The sequence below is a fragment of the Mytilus edulis genome, chromosome 9 (genome assembly GCF_963676685.1).
Source record: "Mytilus edulis chromosome 9, xbMytEdul2.2, whole genome shotgun sequence".
Taxonomy (NCBI): Eukaryota; Metazoa; Mollusca; class Bivalvia; order Mytilida; family Mytilidae; genus Mytilus; species Mytilus edulis.
Window position 1 is genome coordinate 9,114,451 of NC_092352.1, and position 23,043 is coordinate 9,137,493.

At 32.4% G+C, this 23,043-nt stretch overlaps 1 protein-coding gene across 1 annotated transcript; it reads left to right on the forward strand.

The window, feature by feature from the left end:
- The first annotated feature begins 9,409 nt into the window (after positions 1 to 9,409).
- Positions 9,410 to 22,581, forward strand: LOC139487599 (uncharacterized). The gene is made up of 2 exons (XM_071272496.1): positions 9,410 to 9,486; positions 21,236 to 22,581. Exon 2 carries the CDS (start codon positions 21,236 to 21,238, stop codon positions 22,544 to 22,546), a length of 1,311 nt encoding a protein of 436 aa, XP_071128597.1. The 5' UTR covers positions 9,410 to 9,486; the 3' UTR covers positions 22,547 to 22,581.
- Positions 22,582 to 23,043: the final 462 nt, after the last annotated feature.

Sequence of the window (23,043 nt, forward strand, 5' to 3'; positions counted from 1 at the left end):
TCTCCTGTTACTGCCAACCTTGACCCATCATATATCGATCCTTTTCCTGAAGCGTAACTTCCTCCGTGTATCCATACTATAACAGATTTGTTGTTATCAGTTGAAACACTGGAAGGAACGTATATGTTAAGAAATAAACAGTCTTCGGAAATGTTTTTATTCATAAGTGTTTTTCTAAAATAATCTTTATTTTGGAAACAAGCGGGACCGAACATCCTAGCGTCTAAAATACTTCCCCATGCTCCGTATGGTTGAGGCTTCTCAAAGCGTAAATTTCCCACTGGAGGTCTTGCATATGGAATTTTTCTGAATTCATACAGATCTTTTCCAAGAACCATTCTTCGTAGACCTAGCACTTCGCCTTGATTTGTTCTAACTGTGACTGTATCATAAGCACTGGAGAAAACTGTCAGCAATGAGATCGAAAGCCAAAACAGAACCATACTGAAAAATAACGTTGATAAAAATAATTTGTTTACCTATTGCGCACGATAGAGGATAATGGAACATTTTTGTTTGATATAGATCTATTGTTAAAGTTGTTAATTTTCAAGAACAATTTATTTTGAAAGATTATCATTTCTAATATAAATTTTATTTTTGAAAAACCAAGTGTTGCGTTTTCATTGGCACTCAGTATATTTATCATCATAGAGATTGTCTTTTGTCGACCTTTATACCTTTTTATTTTTATACTTTTATTTTTATTTTATATATTTTGATACATGATTTTTTATTATTTATTATTAGCTTTGAACTAGCTGCCAGTAACTGCGAGTACTGTCAGGAATGTATATCTGGTGCCTTTTTTATGAGGGATTTTTAAATACCGTGCTACGTTTGGCTTGTGTTTTTGTTTGATGTTTTTCTGCTTTGAAACGACCTAATGGGATTCGATTTTTCTCAACTGATTTTTTATACAAGTAGTTTGTTCTAATGTTGTGTAGTTACACCATTGTCCCAGATAAGGGGAGGTTTGGGCGCTCAGAAACATGTTGTACCCCGCCACATTCTTTGTGTGTCTGTCCCAACACAAGTTGTTATCGTTGGTTTATGTCTGTCATATTTGTTTTTCGTAAATTGTTTTGTTATAAATTAGGCCGTTAGTTTTCTTAATTGATATTTTTCATGTCGGGGCCTTATATAGCCGACTATACGGTACGTGTTTTATTCATTATTGAAAGTCGTGTTATTGCTTATGTTCCACCTCATTAAAACTAGGTGGATACCTGTCTCATTATCAATCATATCACGGCTTCTTATTTTTATATGGAATATTTGCCATTTGACGCAGCCAAACTCAATCATTTATATATTGTAATAAATGTATATCAAATTTCCTGACGTTATATTAATTTTGAAAAGGTAGTAAACATAAATTAATTAAAATCGTATATACAATGGTAACTATGCGGCATCACTTTGGTATAAGAATATCTGGAAGTCGTTAATAATGGCGGGCAATCATTATGGCTGCTGAACATTTTGACCTTTTGAGTATTTTATAGATCAATATCCTATTAGCTGATTGGTTGAAACGGGTTGACCCCCCCCCCCCCCCCCCCATCCTTGTCATAATTACGTGAACGTTTCCATGTATATAACATAACGTTGATTATAACACATTTATGCTGGAGCACCCCTCCCACAACATTCGTTTTCATAAAACAAATATGATATTTCTCGAATATTTACATTATATTACGTATAAAATATGGGTTTATTTCCGCTTAATAAATTCATATTAAATACAGTTACTATTTAAGTGATGTTTCATAATCATTTAGATGTTTAACAAAACAGATTTCATAAAAAGAAATCTGTTAAATGAAAGCAGTATAATACTATAAAAAGTAATCACACATACACATATATAAAACTAACCTGCTGTGTACTGGTATCTTTTTGCTACAATATGTTTACATCGTGGTCATTGATAAAGCATTTCTGAATTCATAAGTGCAGATTTATATCATCTTTATACCTATCTGATGGACGAGGTACAGCTGAAGGGGATCATTTGTCGATAGCATGCAAGATGAAACGCCTTGCAATACAAACAATCACTGAACTTATCATATACAGAAAAACTCACTCAATGCAAGACAATTTGTGCATTTAGCTAAATTAATGATATCATGATACATGAAGCTAATACATGAAGCTATCCATTTTAATGAACGTTAAATCCTAATTTCAGATTGTGATTTTTTTTAGTTTTATTTAATAATGAGAATGTTGCTACTGTTGTTGTCAAAACATGCAATAACATTATTTTTTTTGAAGAAACAGTATTTTATATCATTAGTTTTAAAAGAAAAACTGTTTTACAAACATGTTGTGTCGATGGACATTGTAAATTTCGAGTGTAAATGTGTAAAAATATTTAAATGTATATACTGTGTCTAAGTCTCTCATAAGTCTATTTAAGATTGGTGCATACATAGCAAATGTTTTAATTGTTTTATGGGTGTTGTATGATTGCCAATGGAACAACACAGAAGCACATGTTGAAGGAACATCATGCTCTCTGGACTTTAAGGAAACTGTGCACATCAAACGAATGGACATGCAACTGTCATACTCATGATGCTAGTATCGCTGAAGATGATAACATAATTTATGTCTAATAATAACAAAATGGACATTTCTTTTTTACAAATGAAAATATGGTATTTTATAACGCCAAAATCTGCAGTTGACTTTTATTTGTATTATATTTAATTGTTTGAGTCTCTCATAACTTAAAAGAGTGACTTGAGTTGTTAACTTTGCTGCATTCGTTTTATTGTTGTTCTCTCCAGTCTTACACAAGCCGTAAGCAATGAGATAGAACCTAAGCAGATATTCAAAATCGTTTTACAAAAGTTCGCATGACATTTTCCATTTATCTTTAAATTAAACATATTTATTTTTACATATTTGAATTAATTACTAGTAAGTGGTAAACAGGTTGTATGTAAATTTTCGTAAAAAATAATCGTCGGAACAAATCTGTAATTGACACTTTGCAATGTTTTATATCTGCCACCTTTTCAATATGCTCTCATTCGTTTTGGCTACCAAAACCTCTCGCTCATCTTACGGTCAGTCTACCTAATGTAATAGTTTCTCGTCCTTGATAAGAATGAAGTAAATGCCCCAGGTCGATAAGCAAGCTTCAATCAATCAATCAATAAATCAATCTATATATACGTAAAACTAAATTTTTGTTTAGTTAGTACAATATTTCTAATATAATATATATCACGTATTGAGGGACGACCATTTCATATTCTGGGGGCAGGAGGATTTTTTTTATTGGTTGTTTTTTTTTTTATAATTTATTTTTTTCTTCATGAATTTACAAGTATCAACATATATTTATCTTGTGGCACAATAAGCAAGCAAGTGAAATAAATAAGCATAATAAGCATTCTCTGAACTAACACTTAGAAATCTATGGATTAAGTATAGTAATAACATTTTCATTCATATAGTAATAGTAGTGCAAAAAATATATGAGCATACATATGGTATGGTATAACAGTATACAAATAATTTCAAATGCTCATATACATACATGTTTATATTTAATTAATGACCTTAGCCCAGGGGTTCCAGTACAAGTTGTGTTCTTCCACACTTAAGTATTTTGAAGAAATATGTTTCTCTAAAATCAAGTTTTCTTTTATGTAATTTTGAAAGCCTTTTATATTAGGTTTTATATCTTGCATCTTACATCTGTAAATAAAGTACTTCGTCAGTAAGATAACTTTATTTTTAATAAAATTCAGTTTATAATTTTCATAAAGGCCAAAAATGACAATTTTCAAATTAAGTGGAATTTCAATAAGAACCTTATCGAAAATCCATGAATTTAGATTGTGCCAAATGTCGGCTACAATATGACAACCCCAAAGTAAATGTTCTATAGTTTCAGGCTCTTCCTTGCAGAATGTACACAAATTACAATTAACAAGCTTCATTTTAAAAAGTAAAGCATTTGTCCCTAAAATATAATGAATAATTCTATATTGAAACCAACATAACCTAGTGTTTTTTGAAACCTTGGTAACAAACAAGTGTATTTTTTTCCAATTTTCTACAACTTTGTTAAGAATACCTTCCCATTTTTTTTCTGCTACAAAATCTGTAGGTAAAATTCCTTGATTTAAAATAGTATACATGTCCTTTGAGCCTTTTTCGGACTTGAAGAAAATATTAATGTTAAAAGGTATAATAGCCTGATGTTTTTTTTCACTTTCAGTGTTGATTCCAATGTCTTGTAGCCACTTTTTTAGTTCTAATATAAGTCCATAAAACTGTAGAAACATGGGTTTGAAATTATACATAATTTCAATTTTTTCATACGTTAATATATTTCCATGTTCATCTAACAGGTCATTTACAGTCCATACCCTATGATGTGCCCAATTTTTATAGTAAACGCTGACATTATCAATTTTGATATGTTCGTTATGCCATATAGATGTAGAGATGACTTCCTCAAAATAAAATGGATGTCCGAGTTTTGACATAGTTTTCCAGGCATGAAAAACTTCATCCCAAAATTTGTTTTTTGATTTTTTAATAATTCCAAAATAAGCCAACTCTGTAAAATTTATATTTTGGGTGGAGGTAAATAATTGAATCCATTTAGATTTTGACCTAAATAATCTTCTAACCCAAGTAAGTTTTAACCCTTGTATAAAATTTCTCAAATTAATCATTTTTAGGCCCCCTCGGAAGTATTCCTGACATAGACGATCCCGTTTTATCTTGTCAGGCTTATCATCCCAAATGAATGAATAAATTTTACTATTAAGTTGACTTATCATATTATCATCTGGACCTGGGATGGACAGGAACAGATGATTATATTTTGATATAATTAATGACTTTATAATTGTTATTTTACCAAACGGGGTAAGTGACTGTTTTGACCATTTTTGTAATATTTTTTCTATTTCTTGTATTCGAGGAGCATAATTTAGATTTAACATTCTATCTAAATCAACACAGAAAGTGATACCCAATAATTTGAAGGTACTGAAACCCCATTTCAGTCCCCACTTTACACATATTTTGTCTTGGCTATGTTTTTTACTACCTATCCATATAACGTTTGTTTTGTCTAAGTTAATTTTCAGTCCTGATATCTCAGCATAGAATTGTAATATACGGAGAGATGCATCCAGCGAGGAAGGCGACCCATCTAAAATAAGTGATGTGTCATCTGCATATTGAGACAAGATATACTCTGAATCGTCTATCGTAATACCCTTTATCTCATCACTATCTCTTACTAAAATGCCTAATATTTCAGCACATAGCAAGAAAAGGTAAGGAGATAAAGGATCACCCTGTCTACAGCCTCTCTCCACACGGAAAAAGTCTGACAGACAGCAGTTCTGGGTGACAGTAGATGTAATATCATTATAAAATGTTTTTATCCAATTCATAATAGAGTCTCCAAAATTAAAATACTTCAGTGTTTCAAAAAGAAAGGCCCATGATATAGAGTCAAAGGCCTTTTCGAAATCAATGAGTAATAATATACCAGGGATATCATTTTCTTCTGTAAATTGTAAAATATCATATATAAGTCTACAGTTCTCCCCAATAAATCTACCCGGGATAAAGCCTGTTTGATCAGAATCAATAATTCTGTTTAGAACTGACTTTATCCTCTCAGCGATACAACTAGAAGCTAGTTTGTATGTTGAATTCAAAAGTGTAATTGGACGCCAATTTTTTAAGAACTGTTTTGACTTGCCTTCTTTAGGAATACATGTGATAACTCCCTGCCTCTGTGTGACAGACATTTCCCCTATCTGATATGAATAATTTATTGACCGCAAAACAAACTTTCCAATGTCTATCCAAAATACTTTGAAAAATTCTGCAGTAAAACCATCTGACCCAGGACTTTTATTATTTTTCATCCTTTTCAAAGCTTGTGTTAATTCAGCAAAAGAAATGTTACCTTCTAATGAATCTTTTTCGATATCATTTAATTTAGATGTCAAAGATGGTAATTCTTTTGATAGGTTTACTTTTTTAAGGCATCCTTGTCTTTTGTAAAGTTTCTCATAAAATATTTTTGATTGTTTTAAGATTTCTTTTTGATTTTCTACTACAGTATTTTCATCAGTTACTAATTTTTTAATAGTTTTATTGACAAAGTTTTGTGTTTCTAAATTGCAAAAGAAATTTGTTGGTCTCTCTCCTTCTTCAATCCATTGGGTTCTTGATCTAACATATTGACCTTTGACCTTGTTCTGTCTCAGAATTCTAAGTTGACATTTTTTGGCTTCTATTTCATCAAGAGTGTCCTCTGTACTTACCTCATTTTCTAAATTTTGTATCTCCTCAGTCAATTGGATTTCCTGTTTAGTCCTTTCTCTTTTTATAAATGTTGAATAAGAAATAGTCTTACCTCTAATCTCAAGGAGAAGGGTCTCCAACAATAATTGATCATTAATTGAAAAATCAATTTCTAAATTATCAATACTATGTAAAGCATCCCCTCTATGGACTGGCATTTTATATTGCTCAACTGTGTTAGTAATTTGTTGTTTTATTAGTTTTACATATTCAGGATCTTGAAGGAGAGAATTATTAAACTTCCAGAGGCCTCTACCTTTTATAAATTCATTTATTTTTAAAGTCAAAATCACTGGTGAATGATCTGACCTGTAGCTATTACCAATGTTTACTTCACAAATGTCATCTATAAGGCTTTCAGAAATCAAAAAGAAATCTAATCTAGATTGTTTAAAAGGGTTTTTCCTTCTCCATGTAAACCTTTTAACATCAGGGTATATTTCTCTGAATGGGTCGACAAGATTCTTATATTCTTTAATTTCTGAAATTTTCTCTCTAGATCTTGGATTGTTTATATTTATATAGTTATGGGTATCAAGGTTGAAATTTTGAACAAGATTGAAGTCCCCACAGATAATACAGAGCTGATTTCCAAAGAAATCTATAATTTCTGTTAATTTGTCATAGAAGCAGGGAGTATCAATATTTGGCCCATAAACATTTATCAGAGTAAATCTCTTGTCTTCAATATTAAGATCCAATCCCACCAGATTGCCATCTCCATCTTTTTTAACTTTGTGTATTTTATAGTCAAAATTATTTTTAAACAGTATAGCAACTCCTCTTTTGTTTGAAGCAAATGAATTGAAAACACAATGGCCTTTCCATTGGTTTTTTATCAAAACTTCATCTTGTTCTATAAAATGTGTATCCTGGAGACAATAAATATTTAAATCTTTTGAATTAAGATAATCAAAAATATCGCCCCGTTTTTCCTTGAAACTTTTATTGGTTGTTTATATATAAAACTGTTCATTAAAGCAAGGGACTGATTATTTATTTTCACAACTATATTATAATATTCGAAAACATACAATTTTTAAATTATTTGTTTATTATAAATAATAAATACATGTATAGTCATGTCATTATGTACCATTTAATCAGAATTAATCCTTCTCTGCAGAAATGAATTTTCTATATTGCCAACTGCATATACATGTATTGCATACATACACAGTATTAAAGTTTGGTTGTATCTATCCCTTTTTAAAAGTATTGGAAAACATGTGTGGCCAAGCGGAGCGAGGCAAAAAAAATTATGAAGGGTTTTGGAGCCACTGAAGGCCAAAGAATCTATAGTACAAATGATGCAAAATCAGGCTTTCTGGGTGTTCCCCAGACCCTTTCTTAATCTGAAAATGCAAGTTCTGTTTTAATAATTTTTTGACAATATTTTGGTCTCACAGCAATATGACTTTTTTGTATAGATTCAGTGTAAAACTTAAGTTTCTAGGGACAAAATCAAAAGACCAATATGCATGATTAAGCAAAAATGTAATTCACAAAGTTAAGTCTGTGGCTTTTTTTTTTTAACCCATGATCAAGTGAATAACAAAATTACTAAATTAGAAAAGGAATGCAACACTAACAGAATACAGAACGGCAATCAATGAACAAAAGACAAATAAATAAGAAACATTGATCCCGAAAAATCAGGGCTACGTCTAAGGGAGAACAGAACTTGCTTCTTGCAAGGCACTCGCCTTGAATACAATTTGATATGGAGACAAGCGTTTGGTTTTGAAATTTCCTACATGAGGCATTTGCCTCAATATAGTTACGGCCCTGTAAATAAAAGGGAGGTAAGTGTTCCTGAGGAAATATACCTCAAGTTAAATGAAACCAATTTGCAGACATTTCAAGTATATTTAAATAATATTTATACATTGTACTTTTATTATTAAAAGATTTGAAAGTGTTTCAAGATTTGTTTTGGGGAAAAAGATAAATTTATGAAGAATCTGGTGCCATCTCATCCTTTCGATTAGACCTGCTGAGTTATTTATTATCAATACATTGCAAGTCAGGTAGTTTATTTTCAAACTACCACAGAACAAACCATTAATTTTTGTGATAATCAAGGCTGAGTTATTTATTTTCAAAATCCTCCTCCCCCCTATATCAAATGATTGTCCCCTTATTTTGAAGGAAAACAAATGCACAAAATGTTCCGGGATCATGGGCAAACAGTTGTATTATTAATTATTTTTTGTCTTATCTTCCTTGAGAAAAACTTGTAAACTACAGTTAATGAAATATGACTGGGATATAGAAAGAAAATATGAAATAAAGAAATATAAGTAAAAACATATAAGAATAGGGTTGATTAAAATTCACACAAAAAAACAACAAATCTGTTCTTTGTGTCTTCTTTGTTGTTAGGAACGTATAGAAGTACCCTGTAACGATCTGTAACGTCCGGTCTGTGTTTTAGTAGATGTTTTTTTCTGCTTTATATCGATCTGCTAAGTTCAGCCATTTGTTAACTGATTCTTTTACTTTGTTTTAATATTTGTATGCTTTAACACCACTGTCCCAGGTTAAGGGCCGCCACATTCTATTTGTATGCTTTAACACCACTGTCCCAGGTTAAGGGCCGCCACATTCTATTTCATGCTTAAACACCACTGTCGCAGGTTAAGGGCCGCCACATTCTATGTTTGCCTGTCTCAAGTCAGGAGCCTGTCGTTCAAAGGATGTCGTTGGTTCATGTCTGTAATATTTGTTTTTCGTAAATTGTTATGTTATAGATTAAGCCGATAGTTTTCTAAATTGATTTGTTTCATATTTTTTTGTCTAGGTCTTTTATAGCAGACTATACGGTATATATTTTTCTCATTGATAAAGGCAGTATGAGTGCCTCGAGTTACTTACATCCACTTCATTTGAACTTTGGTGGATATGTGACGCATTGAAAATTAGACCACATTATTGTTAAATAGTACATAGTACGGCCTACACAAAGTAAGTTGTGACATTGACAGACATATTTTGAACCCTTTGAACGATGATAATAGTAGCAAACAAATGCTGATTTCACATGATAAGAACTAATATATAAAGCAAATATTTTCATAACTTTCTAGAAGCTAGTTCACCACACAACATCAAAAGGTTAGTTCAGGAAAGTTGTTGTGAGCGACTGTTTTTTTTTTTTTTTTTTTGTGTTTCAGGTGTAATCCTATGATGAGCATTTATTTATTTGAAAATGGGGATAGATTTAATTGAATTTAAAATAAGACGGTTTAACAATACAAATAAGATCTGAATCAGAACAGAAAAAAAATGATTTCGCCCAAAATGTTTAATTATTCAAATTCAATGGAAACTGATCAAGCTCAAGTCTTATTTCATTGATTTTTAAACTTTATTTGAACGACTCCCGAGGGACCAAAATTGGCATTTTTTTGTAAGTATTGCTTATTATGAAATACAATTAGACCAATTTAGAGTAAATCTGCGCTTTTAATCATTTAGGTTGTACGTAACGATTACGACCTGCGAACATTACATATATATTAGTTTTATTTCGGAAATCCGCTTTTTTCTAACCCGATTTCTCAGGACAGCGGATACCAAACTTTGTTATAATACAGCTTTCGATATAAAGTGACTAAATTTGAGATATTTGTATTTTGCAATTTGATATTCAAATTATGATATTTTGTATTTTTTTGGATTATTATTAAGCTTTTTTAGTACTTGACTGCACATGTAAGTACAAAGTCGATAAAATATATTTATATATAGCACTCGAGCTATTTATAGTGAGCATGTCATAAAGTTTTGTTGAAATTCACCGTTGCATTTTACATTCAGGGTACATTGAATATGAGCAGTTCGGATATTTTAGCGCATTGATAGGACATTTTAATAGCGAGAGAAAAAAATCGGACGTCTCACCGCGAAAATAAACCCATTTTAGTGCAAGATGTTTTACCCATTTTGTCGAAAAGTAAAATTATCAATGCCCATTTTAGCGCAATATTTTTAACCCGCTTTATAATAAATATTTTTAAATAGAAACAAGACAGCACAATATATAGAATATCACTTTCATTAAAATACAGCAGTTAAATCAATGTTAAAAGTCCGTTCTAGCCTGGAATTTATGTCCTTAGAGACGTACGTACGTATGCTCAGGATATACCCCCTGTACAATACTGTTCATAAAATTGCAGTAGAGACTGTTCATTCTCTTTATCTTGTCTGAATTGTGGTGTACATACGTCTTTACTTCGTTTTTTGTTTTTTTATATGTTTGTGTTTGCAATTTGATGATAGTATCACGAAAAACGTAATTTATAGATAAACTACAAAATTCTCAAATGTCTTTGTTTGGATCATTAATTTTTGACAGTGCTTCGTGTGTTTCTTGTCTAGATTTCGTAAGAGGAATGTGTGCTTTACGTCTTTTTTCTGTGAATTGCTTTTAGTAAAACATTTTAGATCCTTCGGTTGCAAATTTTTCTCATCCATACTCTGCAACTCTGCGTGTGATCTTAGAATGCCTTTCGTTTCAACAATATTTATTTAAATGATGAACCAAAGTGAACATTAACATCGGGTTGTTGTCTCTTTGACACATTCCCCATTTCCATTCTCAATTTTATTAAGCCAGCATAAATTACTGTTCATTGTTTCAGGAATGAAAGTATTATTCAACCTGGTAAATTTTCGTTAAAATGGGCATCGAAAATACAGGTGAACGGTTTAATCCTGTGCTAAAATGAGCTCTAATGTCTGCGCTAAAATGTCCCCTAGTAGGTTAACATTTTTCGCTAAAATGTCCTGCGCCCGACCAGTTCTGGGGCACCGTTAAAAAACGACAGAAAACACTAATAGGCACATATTATTATGTGTTTTTGCACATGTTCGCATTTGGAAGGCCAACGACTGTTAAAATGCGTAATAGAATAAAATTGAGAATGGAAATGGGGAATGTGTCAAGGAGACAGACAACAACCCAACCATAGAACAAACAACAGCAGAAGATCACCAATATAGTAGGTCTTAAATGCAGCGAGAAATTCCCGCACTCGGAGGCGTCCTTCAACTGGCCCCTAAACAAATATATATAATAGTTCAGTGATAATGAACGCCATACTAAACTACAAATTATACACAAGAAACTAAAATTAAAAATAGTACAAGACTAACAAAGGCCAGAGGTTCCTGACTTGGTACAGGCGCAAAAATGCGGCGGGGTTAAACATGTTTATGAGATCTCAACCCTCCCCCTATTCCTCTAGCCAATGTAGAAAAGTAAATGCATAACAATATCTGAATTAATCTGAAATAGTATGGTAATATGAGTAGCCTGAATGTAAATAAACGGTTTAAAATTATGGATAAGGCATTACATTCTGGACACTTCAGATAACACATTATTTTATTGTTCAAACTTCGTCAGAAAATAATGTCGTTTTATTCCTACAAAAATTACTAAATCATTGTTGCAACAAGTCTTGAAAAATCACAAAAAAATATTAAACTTGACCGAAAATTTCAAAACGCTAGGGATTGATGCGTTGTCTTATTTTTCTTGTAATATTAAAATGCAACTGTATTAAAAAAAGACACAAAAAAAACAACATGTACGTGTAGAATACAAGTTATATACATGTATGTCTCAACGTGTTGCTCTCTAGAAGATTTTCACTCGATGGTTTAACAGCATTACATCTTACCAGTCATAATTCTAAAGGCACTTATAAACGTTCAGAAGGAATCTCTTTTTTGCTTGTTCAATCAGATATACTTCTAGGTGTAATTTGCAATTTTTGCAGCATGTAAAAAATAATAACATACGGCTGCAATTGTGCAGAAACTTTTAAATTAGTGGACAAAAATGAAAGATGGTATATTTGTTACATCCATAATCCTCTTGAGTTACAAAATACCTACAAGAAGATATATTATACCATATAGAGAAAGAGATTTCTAAATATTCAGATTCCGCAAAAACTATTAGCAGGGATCTAAATGCTTGAAATGGTACCCAGATCTTAGACTTTAAAATTAATGATGAACCACTTGATACTACACCAGGTTTTACCAACACTCCGTAAAAGTTTAAATTAGATTTGTATTCAATCGGGATTGAGAAAATAAAACGGTCGTATCCAAGACGACTTCACAGGTAGTTACTACACAACAAATGGTAGCAATGTTGTTGACTATTTCATATCTTCTGAGAATTTAATGCAAACTATCTTATTTTTTAGCTCACCTGGCCCGAAGAACCAAGTGAACTTTTCGCATCACTTTGCATCCGGCGTCCGTCGTCGTCGTCCGTCGTCGTCGTTAACAAGTACAAAAATCTTCTTCTCTGAAACTACTAGGCCAAATTAATCCAAACTTGGCCACAATCATCATTGGGGTATCTAGTTTAAAAATGTGTGGCGTGACCCTGCCAACCAACCAAGATGGCCGCCATGGCTCAAAATAGAACATAGGGGTAAAATGTAGATTTTGGCTTATAACTCTAAAACCAAAGCATTTAGAGCAAATCTGACATCGAGTAAGATAATCTATTAGGTCAAGATCTATCTGTCCTCAAATTTTCAGACAAATCGGATAACCCGTTGTTGGGTTGCTGCCCCTGAATTAGTAATTTTAAGGAAATTTTGCAGTTTTTGCTTATTATCTTGAATATTATTATAGATAGAGATAAACTGTAACAGCAATAATGTTCAGCAAAGTAAGATCTACAAATAAGTCAACATGACCAAAATTGTCAGTTGACCCATTAAGGAGTTATTGCCCTTTATAGTTAATTTTTAACCATTTTTCTAAAATTTTAGTATTCTTTTAAAAAATCTTCTCCTCTGAAACTACTGGGCCAAATTTAACCAAACTTGGTCACAATCATTATTTTGGGTATTTAGTTTTAAAAATGTGTGGCGTGACCCTGCCAACCAACCAAGATGGCCTCCATGGCTAAAAATAGTACATAGGGGCGAAATGTAGATTTTGGCTTATATCTATGAAACCAAAGCATTTAGAGCAAATCTGACAGGGGATAAATTATTTATCAGGTCAAGATCTATCTGTCCTCAAATTTTCGGACAAAACAGACAACCTGTTGTTGGGTTGCTGCCCCAGAATTAGTAATTTTAAGGAAATTTTGCAGTTTTTGGTTATTATCTTGAATATTACAATAGATAGAGATAAACTGTAAACAGCAATAATGTTCAGCAAAGTAAGATCTACAAATAAGTCAACATGACCAGAATTACCCCTTAAGGAGTTATTGCCCTTTATAGTCATTTTTTAACAATTTTCATAAATTTTTGTAAATTTTTGTAAATTTTTAGAATATATTTTCCACTGTAATTACTGGGCCAAGTTCATTATAGATAGAGATAATTGTAGAAGAATGTTCAGTAAAGTTAGATCTACAAACACATCATGATCACCAAAACACAATTTTGTCATGAATTTATCTGTGTCCATTGTTAATATGCACATAGACCAAGGTGAGCGACACAGGCTCTTGAGAGCCTCTGGTTTTTATAGTTCATACATTTTTGGGAGCGCTAAATTTCAGTAATGTAAAAGATAGATGGTAACATTAGGATTCTAGTGGATGATAAGACACAAATTCCCCTATCAACTTATATACATGTAGGATGAAACCTCAGTGTATGTAAAGTGCGGATCCTAAAATATCATTTTTACTGTATATGCCATAAATGTCTAATGTAGAATGATAAATAAACAGACGAACTTTTTTTAATTTTTGAAGAAAATGAAGAAAAATAGTTAAAATGTATATGTTCAGAAATACATAATACTAATAAAACAAAGTAAGAGATGCGAGCGGGATTTATCGCGCCTAAAGCCATCCAACTGTGAAATATATACCAAAATAGGTGAATTTTTAGGACATTTCACGAACAGATCGTGCAGGTGCTTTTAAATTTATAACTAACAGGTGAGATGTTGTTGCAGTAAAAAATATTCATTTTAATACAATTATTAAAGTTGTATAACGTAGAATATGTTTTGTCATTCAGTTTCTTCATATTTAACTAAATTCCACTATGATGATTTCGTAATGCTAGTTATGTTTACTGTCGAATAATGACACTATTCTTTCATTTTAACTGTGGAGCGAATCATTAGTATTGTATATGCGGTGCATTTTCACTGTATAATTATTATTTTTTTTATCTATTACAGCTAATTTCTTTAAGCATGTAGAGCAAGACTTTAGTTGATTTGCTTGCTTTTTTTATTGGATAATCATTATGATAACACCCAATTTAATTCAAATATTAAAAATACAGGTTAAACTATGCCTATTCATATTGTTTAAAAATGTCAATCTTATTTACAAAGTTTGTATAAACAATTATACAAACAAAGCAAGCAAACCAACCAAAGTTTTGCTTTACATGCATTAGGAAATTAGCTGTAAAGCCTTAATTTAGCCGACTTGCTCAAATAATAGATAAAGTAAGAGAAAGATTTGATAAAATTTAACTTACGGATAAAAGTTTGGTTTTAAAACACTCTACTAAATTCAATAGAAATAACATTTATTTCAAATGTATTCCATTTAGTTTCTTATAAAGCGTATAGAGATCTTTATCCTTATTTTTTTTATCCATTTCCATGACACTTCACCACTAATTACGTACATCTTGATATAGATTGCACCTTTGTTTTTCCCGTTTAAAAGGTTTTACACTGGAGCCCTTTATAACTTGCTGTTCGGTGTGAGCCAAGACTCCATGTTGAAGACCGTATTTTGACGTATAATGGTCTACTTTTATAAATTGTGACTCGGATGGAGAGTTGTCTCATTGTCACATACGACATCTATATGGCTCAAAAACGAAACGAGACGGGATAAAAAGGGATGAAAAAATCTACGCTACTTTTTTAATATATTTATAATGGGCTTTATATGAGTCAAAATAGAGTAAGAGTAAAATAGTGGGTCGCATTTGGGTATAAGCGTCACGCCGGATTGCCGATTTTTTGCAAGCGTGAAAGGTGAAAGTCAAATGATTGTGTAGAGAAAAACGGGAAATGAAGTCTAGCGGGACACGGATAATTACAAAAAATTAGAACTGCATAGTATAAGCGGGATACGGGAATCTGACAAAACAATAAGCGGAATACGGGAATCTGCCAAAACAGTAAGCGGGATCCGGGATCAGAACCCCCCAATGAGATCCCAGAAAAAGATATTTTTGTATATTCATCCTATTGTTACAGTCATGCCTTCAATAACAAAAGTATCCGATGCATGCATTTTTTCATATTTTTGGTCCCTTTTTCAATTTTGTGGGGTCCAAATTTATAGACAAAAGTCCTTTAATATAGATATTTGGAATTCGTTGACATGCTGAATCTGACCATGTATCAAGTTTGGGGATTTTTTGCCTAGTTGCTGAAATAGCCCACATAGAGTTCCAAAGGGTCTAAAATCAACAAAAATGAATTGTAGCATGCATTTCGTGTACAATAACCCAAATGTGCATGGTTTTATCTCTGTGGTAGTATCCATTCGCGGATCTAGAATTTTTCATAAGTAGGGGCCCACTGACTGCTTAAGAGGGCCCGCTGCTGTCACGCTCCAGTGATTCACTATATAAGTTAAAATCAAGGAGAAACGTAATCTGAAGAATACAATATGACATTTTGAGAATCGCTTTTGTTACAAGTTTGAAAAGCTATATATTTGATGAAGAATGAATGAGGAGTTTGTATTTCACCCATATGATAACACCCAATTTAATTCAAATATTAAAAATACAGGTTAAACTATGCCTATTCATATTGTTTAAAAATGTCAATCTTATTTACAAAGTTTGTATAAACAATTATACAAACAAAGCAAGCAAGCCAACCAAAGTTTTGCTTTACATGCATTGGGAAATTAGCTGTAAAGCCTTAATTTAGCCGACTTGCTCAAATAATAGATAAAGTAAGAGAAAGATTTGATAAAATTTAACTTACGGATAAAAGTTTGAAAAGCTATATATTTGATGAAGAATGAATGAGGAGTTTGTATTTCAATTGGAAAATACATGTATCATAAATCCTAAAGTCATCAACTAAGTTTTTTTTCATTTGTTGCAAGTGCATTTATCACATAATTCTACAATAAAAATTCCTCGCATCTTTGAAAATTCTACATTAATAATGACTGCACTAACAGTGATAATTCATCGCATCTATAGTTAAAATGGATCGCTTTCAATAATCGATATGCTATATTATGATGCTTTTATAACACTTATTTGAAGTTTAATGCTATGTTTGTATATTATAAAGACGTATCACAATGAAAATATGTTAAAACTTAACTTAAAATCCTTTAACTTGATATTTTCAAAACGTAAACAAATACAGTTTTCCCATGATCCTTTATTCTACAATAGACATACCCGCATATAACAGTAAAAATGAACTAGCTGGATTCGCACTTTATATACACTGATCTTTAAGAGTATGATCACCGATATGAATTACAGACTGCCTTATCATCAATTATGATACAAAACAAAATAAAAGTTCTTTATGATAATATTCATGATAATATTGATATTTTGGGTTTTTATTTAAATTCTATCATAATAGTACTAGTTGCAGCTGACAACTTCCTTAAACTAAACTGCCCCCAAAAGAAACTTCAACCCAAAACATTTAAATAATAAAAGACAACCTAAATGGTTTGATATATCATGACGATAAGATAATAAAGAAACGCTCCAATTGTTAGTACTTTTCAAATTATACAGAAAAAAATAAAACAAATAATTGTTCGATTATTGAAAAGAGTTAACGCCCTTTTTAAAATCTATGAAATATTTTAAAATGGTCGTAAAATAAAAGTTAATTTTTAATTACATATATTTGACCACACAGTGACACCAAGTAAAAATTATGGAAGTGAAATTTTGGGGGCTTTATATCCAATAATTTAACTGACAAAGGAGATTGTTAATTTGAAAAATTATGCAAAAAACTGAATCAGATTATTCAAAAATCTGTCATTTGCACCGGGACTGGGAGTAGTAAAAGGAAGCACACATTATTATGGCAGTGATATGCGAGATAGGGAGAAACCCATTATTCATTGAAGATATACTAGTTAATATTTTGCCATACTTATGACGTTTAACATATACAGAGGACAAATTATTGTTTATTATTAACCAACTAAGTGCATTATTGCCAAAAGTGACTGTTTATTAAAAAATTACATATTTTCTGTAATGGCCCTGTTTTTTCTGTAATGGCCCTGTTTTTTTTTCTGTAATGGCCCTGGTTTTTTTTCTGTAATGGCCCTGTTTTTCTGTAATGGCCCTGTATTAATGCCCAGTTTGTCTGTAGTAAGCCCTGTTAGGGTTTTTAATAAAGTTATTACAACTAAGTTGTAAAGAGTATAATACCTTTTTTGTATTTTGTGTAATTTAGTAACCAGCAACCAACATTAAAGAACCATATAAAGGGATCACTGTTCATCCTGTTTTTTTTACGGAGTGTCTATTCGTCCGGCTAGCCGGACGAATAGTTAAAAATCTCTATTCGTCCGGCCATCCATCTGCGGATGCGCAAATCTTCAATATCAACAAAAGTGTCATGTGACGCGGAAAGTGTCCCGGATGAGGTGTCGGATAACACACGCGGTGTCGGATAACACACGCGCGTATGCAATGGACGTTTTGAGAATTGGAGATCGTTACTTATAATTAAAGATGTCATAGAGAAAACCTGAGAGAATGTGATTGCTTTAAACAAATGTGTATATAGGAGTGATTCAAGAACAATAGCGTGTACATGTTAACTGTGGGGAATAAGCCTGAATTCGAAGTGATATTGATGATTTATCTTATGGAGGCAAAACGCATTCCGGGAAAAAAATACTATATCAAACTTGCTTGAATGAAAAATAATATATCAAACTAGCTTGGATGCATTATTTTCAAGTTCTACTACAACGGAGATATATAAACATACTGATATGCCTGATATTAATCACCAGGGTTGGGGTACCCCCTTTTTTCTGTTTTGTCTAAGTCACATTTTTTTCTGAAACAATCTTATCGAAAACAAAATCCTACTTTTGGGGACAGGTTACGCGTGCCTGTCCTTTTCTCTAATTTCCTATGAATTAAAAATCGCCGAACAATTAAAGGTGTCATACCACCAATTACTCCCTCAAATTTAGAACGTGAAAGTAGGCCTACTCGGACAAAAAATAGTGCATTTGATGTCATTGTTCACCTAAACTAACCAATAAATTTTCAGAAATGAAACTTTTGTTGAAAGAGAAATATATCAAGACCATTTTGAGCCAAATTTTATCTGTCTAGGAGTTTGCATTTAAAATTGAGGATTAATACACTCCATGGTATACTAATTTAAGATTTTCATAAAACCAGGGGTTATTTTTAGTGGTACCTCCTTTCGGAAGCTCTCTTCTTTCTTATATGATTTAGAATGTATATTGAAAATTGGCATGCAGAAAGGTGACACCTGTACAATTCAGGATATACCTAGTTTCTATGAAGTTAAACTTAAGGTAAAATATTTAGAAAGCTGTGAAAATTGCAAAATTTGGTTGAAAAGATAGGGACTTTTAATTGGTGGTATGACACCTAAAATAAAGAATCGTGCATAATCATATGGGGACCTTCCTTTAACCAAACTTCGCAGAAACAATAAATTCAGGATCTTTTGGAATCATAGATAAAGCCAATAATTTACCTTACATGAAATTCATAGACAGAACTACAAAAGAAAGAATCAACCCCCCCTTTTTTCCTACCCAAATTCCTTTAGAATATTAAAATACAAAAATAGGAATCAAATGTATAGTTTTTTTTTATGAGAATGAGATCTTTTTCATAAAACGATGTTAGACAATATTTTTTAAAACAACTCGTGTTTTATCTAAAACCTTCAAAACACAAAGCTATAACTTCATCATTATATTTTTGGCCGGACAAATAGCGAAAAACCGTGAAAATGCTATTTGTCCGGCTTGCCGGATGAATAGACATTTTTGACTATTTGTCCGGCTAGCCGGACGAATAGCCACTGCCTTTTTTTTAACACATATCTCTTCTTTCAGCTTAATATCTTGGATATTTGGTATATTTAAAGCTTTATAATGGTGAAGTACAAATTATTTTGTTCAAACTAAACTGTCATTATAAGAGTAAGACAGTACATCAAGTTAGCAGCAACACATACACTTTAGTTCAGTTGGTTAATAAATGTATTAAGAAATGGGTGTTGCCGAGGGCTATTACAGACATCCGAGGCCATTATTACTGACCGAGGACATATAACAGGGCCATTATAAAAACACCCATTCATTAATACTATAATTATAAAGCTCTCTCTGTATCCACACCCTTACAAGCTAGACGTTGTGCGTTTGTTTTTTTTTTCTACATTGACTAGAGGTATAAGGGGACGGTTGACATCTCAAAAAAAATGTTTAATCCCTGCCGGAATTTTGCGCCTGTCCCAAGTCAGTAGCCTCTGGCCTTTGTTATGATTTTTGATTTTAGTTTCTTGTGTATAATTCGGAGTTAAGTATGACGTCCATTATCACTGAACTAGTATACATATTTGTTTAGGGGTCATCTGAAGGACGCCTCCGGGTGCGAGAGTTTCTTGCTGCATTGAAGACCCATTGTTGGCCTTTCTTCTGTTGTCAGCTCTATGGTCGGGTTGTTGTCTCTTTGACACATTCCCCATTTCCATTCTCAATTTTATTAATGTGTCTTTTTCTCTTCTTTTTATTTTATTCATGCTAGATTGAATTGTAATCAAATCTTTGAGATCATTGTTATCATGTGTGCTTAATTTTAGTTTGATTATTCATCCTGTAATGGGCGTCTAAATTGACAATAAAATATTTGATCTTTGAACTTGAACTTTGTGTCGGTTTCTCTCTGCATACTACAAAATGCCCCCGTCATCAGAAAGCAGATGCTATAATGAAACTCAATATTAAAATTGTATATATGTTTTGATAGTCTGTCAATATCTAAGTACTTTATCTTACCTACTATAGATTTATGGGGATATGATTGGTTAATGGACTACACGTGGTGACTATGTATATTTGATATAGGGTGTCCTAACACATACATGGTTAGATACCATATAAGGTTAGCAACTATATGAGGAGTTACTTCCCTTTCAAAACCAAAAAAAAAAATGCCATTTTAATAATGAGATGGTATACATGTATATACTTTAATATATTTTTTTCGTAATTCACTAGAATTAGGATCATTACATTCAAATCGTTTCTAAAATATTTTAAAGAAAATGCCAAAAATATAAATTTGCTTTTGGTTTATAAATCTTGTAAATAAAGTAACTTCCGTTCTTACTTTGCAATACATGAAACTCGATCAATAAAGGCTTAAGGAATATTTTGCTGCTCTTCGGTGTTTACATTAACGCTAGCGGGCGAGTCGATCACTGGTAAGCACTGAATTATTCGGGTTACAATATCTTCTTAAACAATATGTAGAGGAACGACCATTTAACCTCAAAAAGGGGTTCATAAAAGAAATTTTCTAATCCCAAATTTGATGGGGGGGGGGGGGGGGGGGTGAAACTGAATCCAGATTTTCACCATACTGGATCTGTTAAACTGTTAAGTTTTGAGCGGGAAAAAAATCTAACTCAGACTGAAACCATACCCTCCTTGAAGTTAAATGGTTGCTCCCTAAATAAAGAGTACACTTTATCATGTGATGTATTATTTTTATGTCTTTCTTTCAAGGAGAAAAAAAATCAAACATGTTCTTGAGTGGACGAAGTAGAAGGTCACTGCCATACTGTTTATAATAAAACTGATTTTCTTTTGTAGATGAAACTTTTGTTGTTGGTTCTCTTGTGTTCAACGGGTTTAAAAAGTGAAGATGTCAAGCATAAAAGGACTACAACTGGTGTTCATATAACAAATGGTATCAACGTAGGAAAAGCACTAGCATCCGCCCTAGCTGATGATAATTTGGACATGCCAAAGAAACTAGCTGACATGGCCAAAAAAATTGCACCTTTACTAGGAGTATTAGGTCCTTTTGTTTCTTTCGTTGTTGGTTTTATTCCAAAGGGACCAACTAAGGAATTTTTAGCTATTCAGCAACTTCATAAAGATATGGATACTCGGTTTGATCAAATCAATGGAAAGTTTCATGATGTATCTAAACTTATACAGTGGAATACAGTCAGGCTGCAGTTTTCAAGTGTTGAACAAACTATAAATAATGCTTATAACAGGTATACAAATATGTATAAAGCAACGACCAGTAGAACTATCGCAAGTGAAATGCATAATTTTAAAAATTATAGGTCTACGTTCGGTGATAGTGCACTGACACTTTATAATGGGATTATGGGTACCAATACTGTGTTTGGGGATGAACTTTTACCGGCATCAATGAAATTTACAGATTACAATAGAAAGCAGTGTGCACGATTCATGGAAGGTCTACTTAGACTGCTGTTACGGGCAGTGGAAATGGATTTGGCTTACTTACAGCTAGATTCAAGAACTGCAGCAAGCGTTCCCTCACACACAACGGAATGGAAAAGAAAATTAGATTCAGTTCGAGGTAAAATGTTACACGCGGACGCCACTATAGTTTCTAAATATCATGAACAGTCAGGTAAAGATATTGACAGATATTCAACGGACCATCCAGCATCTCATATGAGCGATCACGATTTTGCTAATAATATGTACCAATCACTTGCGACAAAATATCATTGGCGCGACTGGATGGTTATTGCGTATGATGATGTTTCAGGAGATGACAAGCACTATCAAAGAGAGTGTGGTGGATACCTTAAGTTTAGAAGCAATGGTAGAAACATTGTCGTTGCAAGCATTGAGAAGACACACTCGCATGCCAGTTCGACTGAAGCCAAGTCCATTATAAACAGCGTCCATGATAATGATTCTGTCCATTTACATAGACCACACGATCACGTTGTACATCGTTTTGTAGATGCTCGTCATGCATTCGACACATTTAATAGTAAAGCTAAAAGTGGGTGTTCCACGTATGCAGCTGCAGGTGTGGTCGACAATAAAGCCAACCCCTCATACAAGGCAGCAGCTAACCGATTATACCTGAAACACGCCTATTATCACTATATTCATGTGTTTGGTTAAAGTTGTGATTCCAATAAAACGGCATTATTATAGAACTCGTGTTATGCATTTAAGCCTGTATATATATCTGGTATAACGACATTTCATTCACTTATATCACTCCGAAAATCGATATAACAGGATTTTTATTTCTAATATTGAATAAATGAATATAGTTTAAATTCATTCCTTCTAAACCTCTTGAACTCGGAACTCGGATCCTTCATTTAAATTATGGTTATAAAACATCATTCCGAATATTTTACCACACTTAGCTTAACTATTTAACTTACTTACAAAGTAAAATAACCCGAGCTACGTCAAGGAAAATTCACAATGGAATGTCTCTAACCAAATGACAAAATGGAATGTCCCTAACCAAATGACAAAATGGAATGTCCCTAACCAAATGACAAAATAGAATGTCCCTAACCAAATGACAAAATGGAATGTCCCTAACCAAACGACAAAATCAAAGACTCAAACACGTCAAACAAATGGACAACTATCTACAAGAG

Bases quoted from the DNA above. Each gene is read 5' to 3' on its own strand.
- LOC139487599 (XM_071272496.1), top strand. From the start codon at position 21,236: ATGAAACTTTTGTTGTTGGTTCTCTTGTGTTCAACGGGTTTAAAAAGT.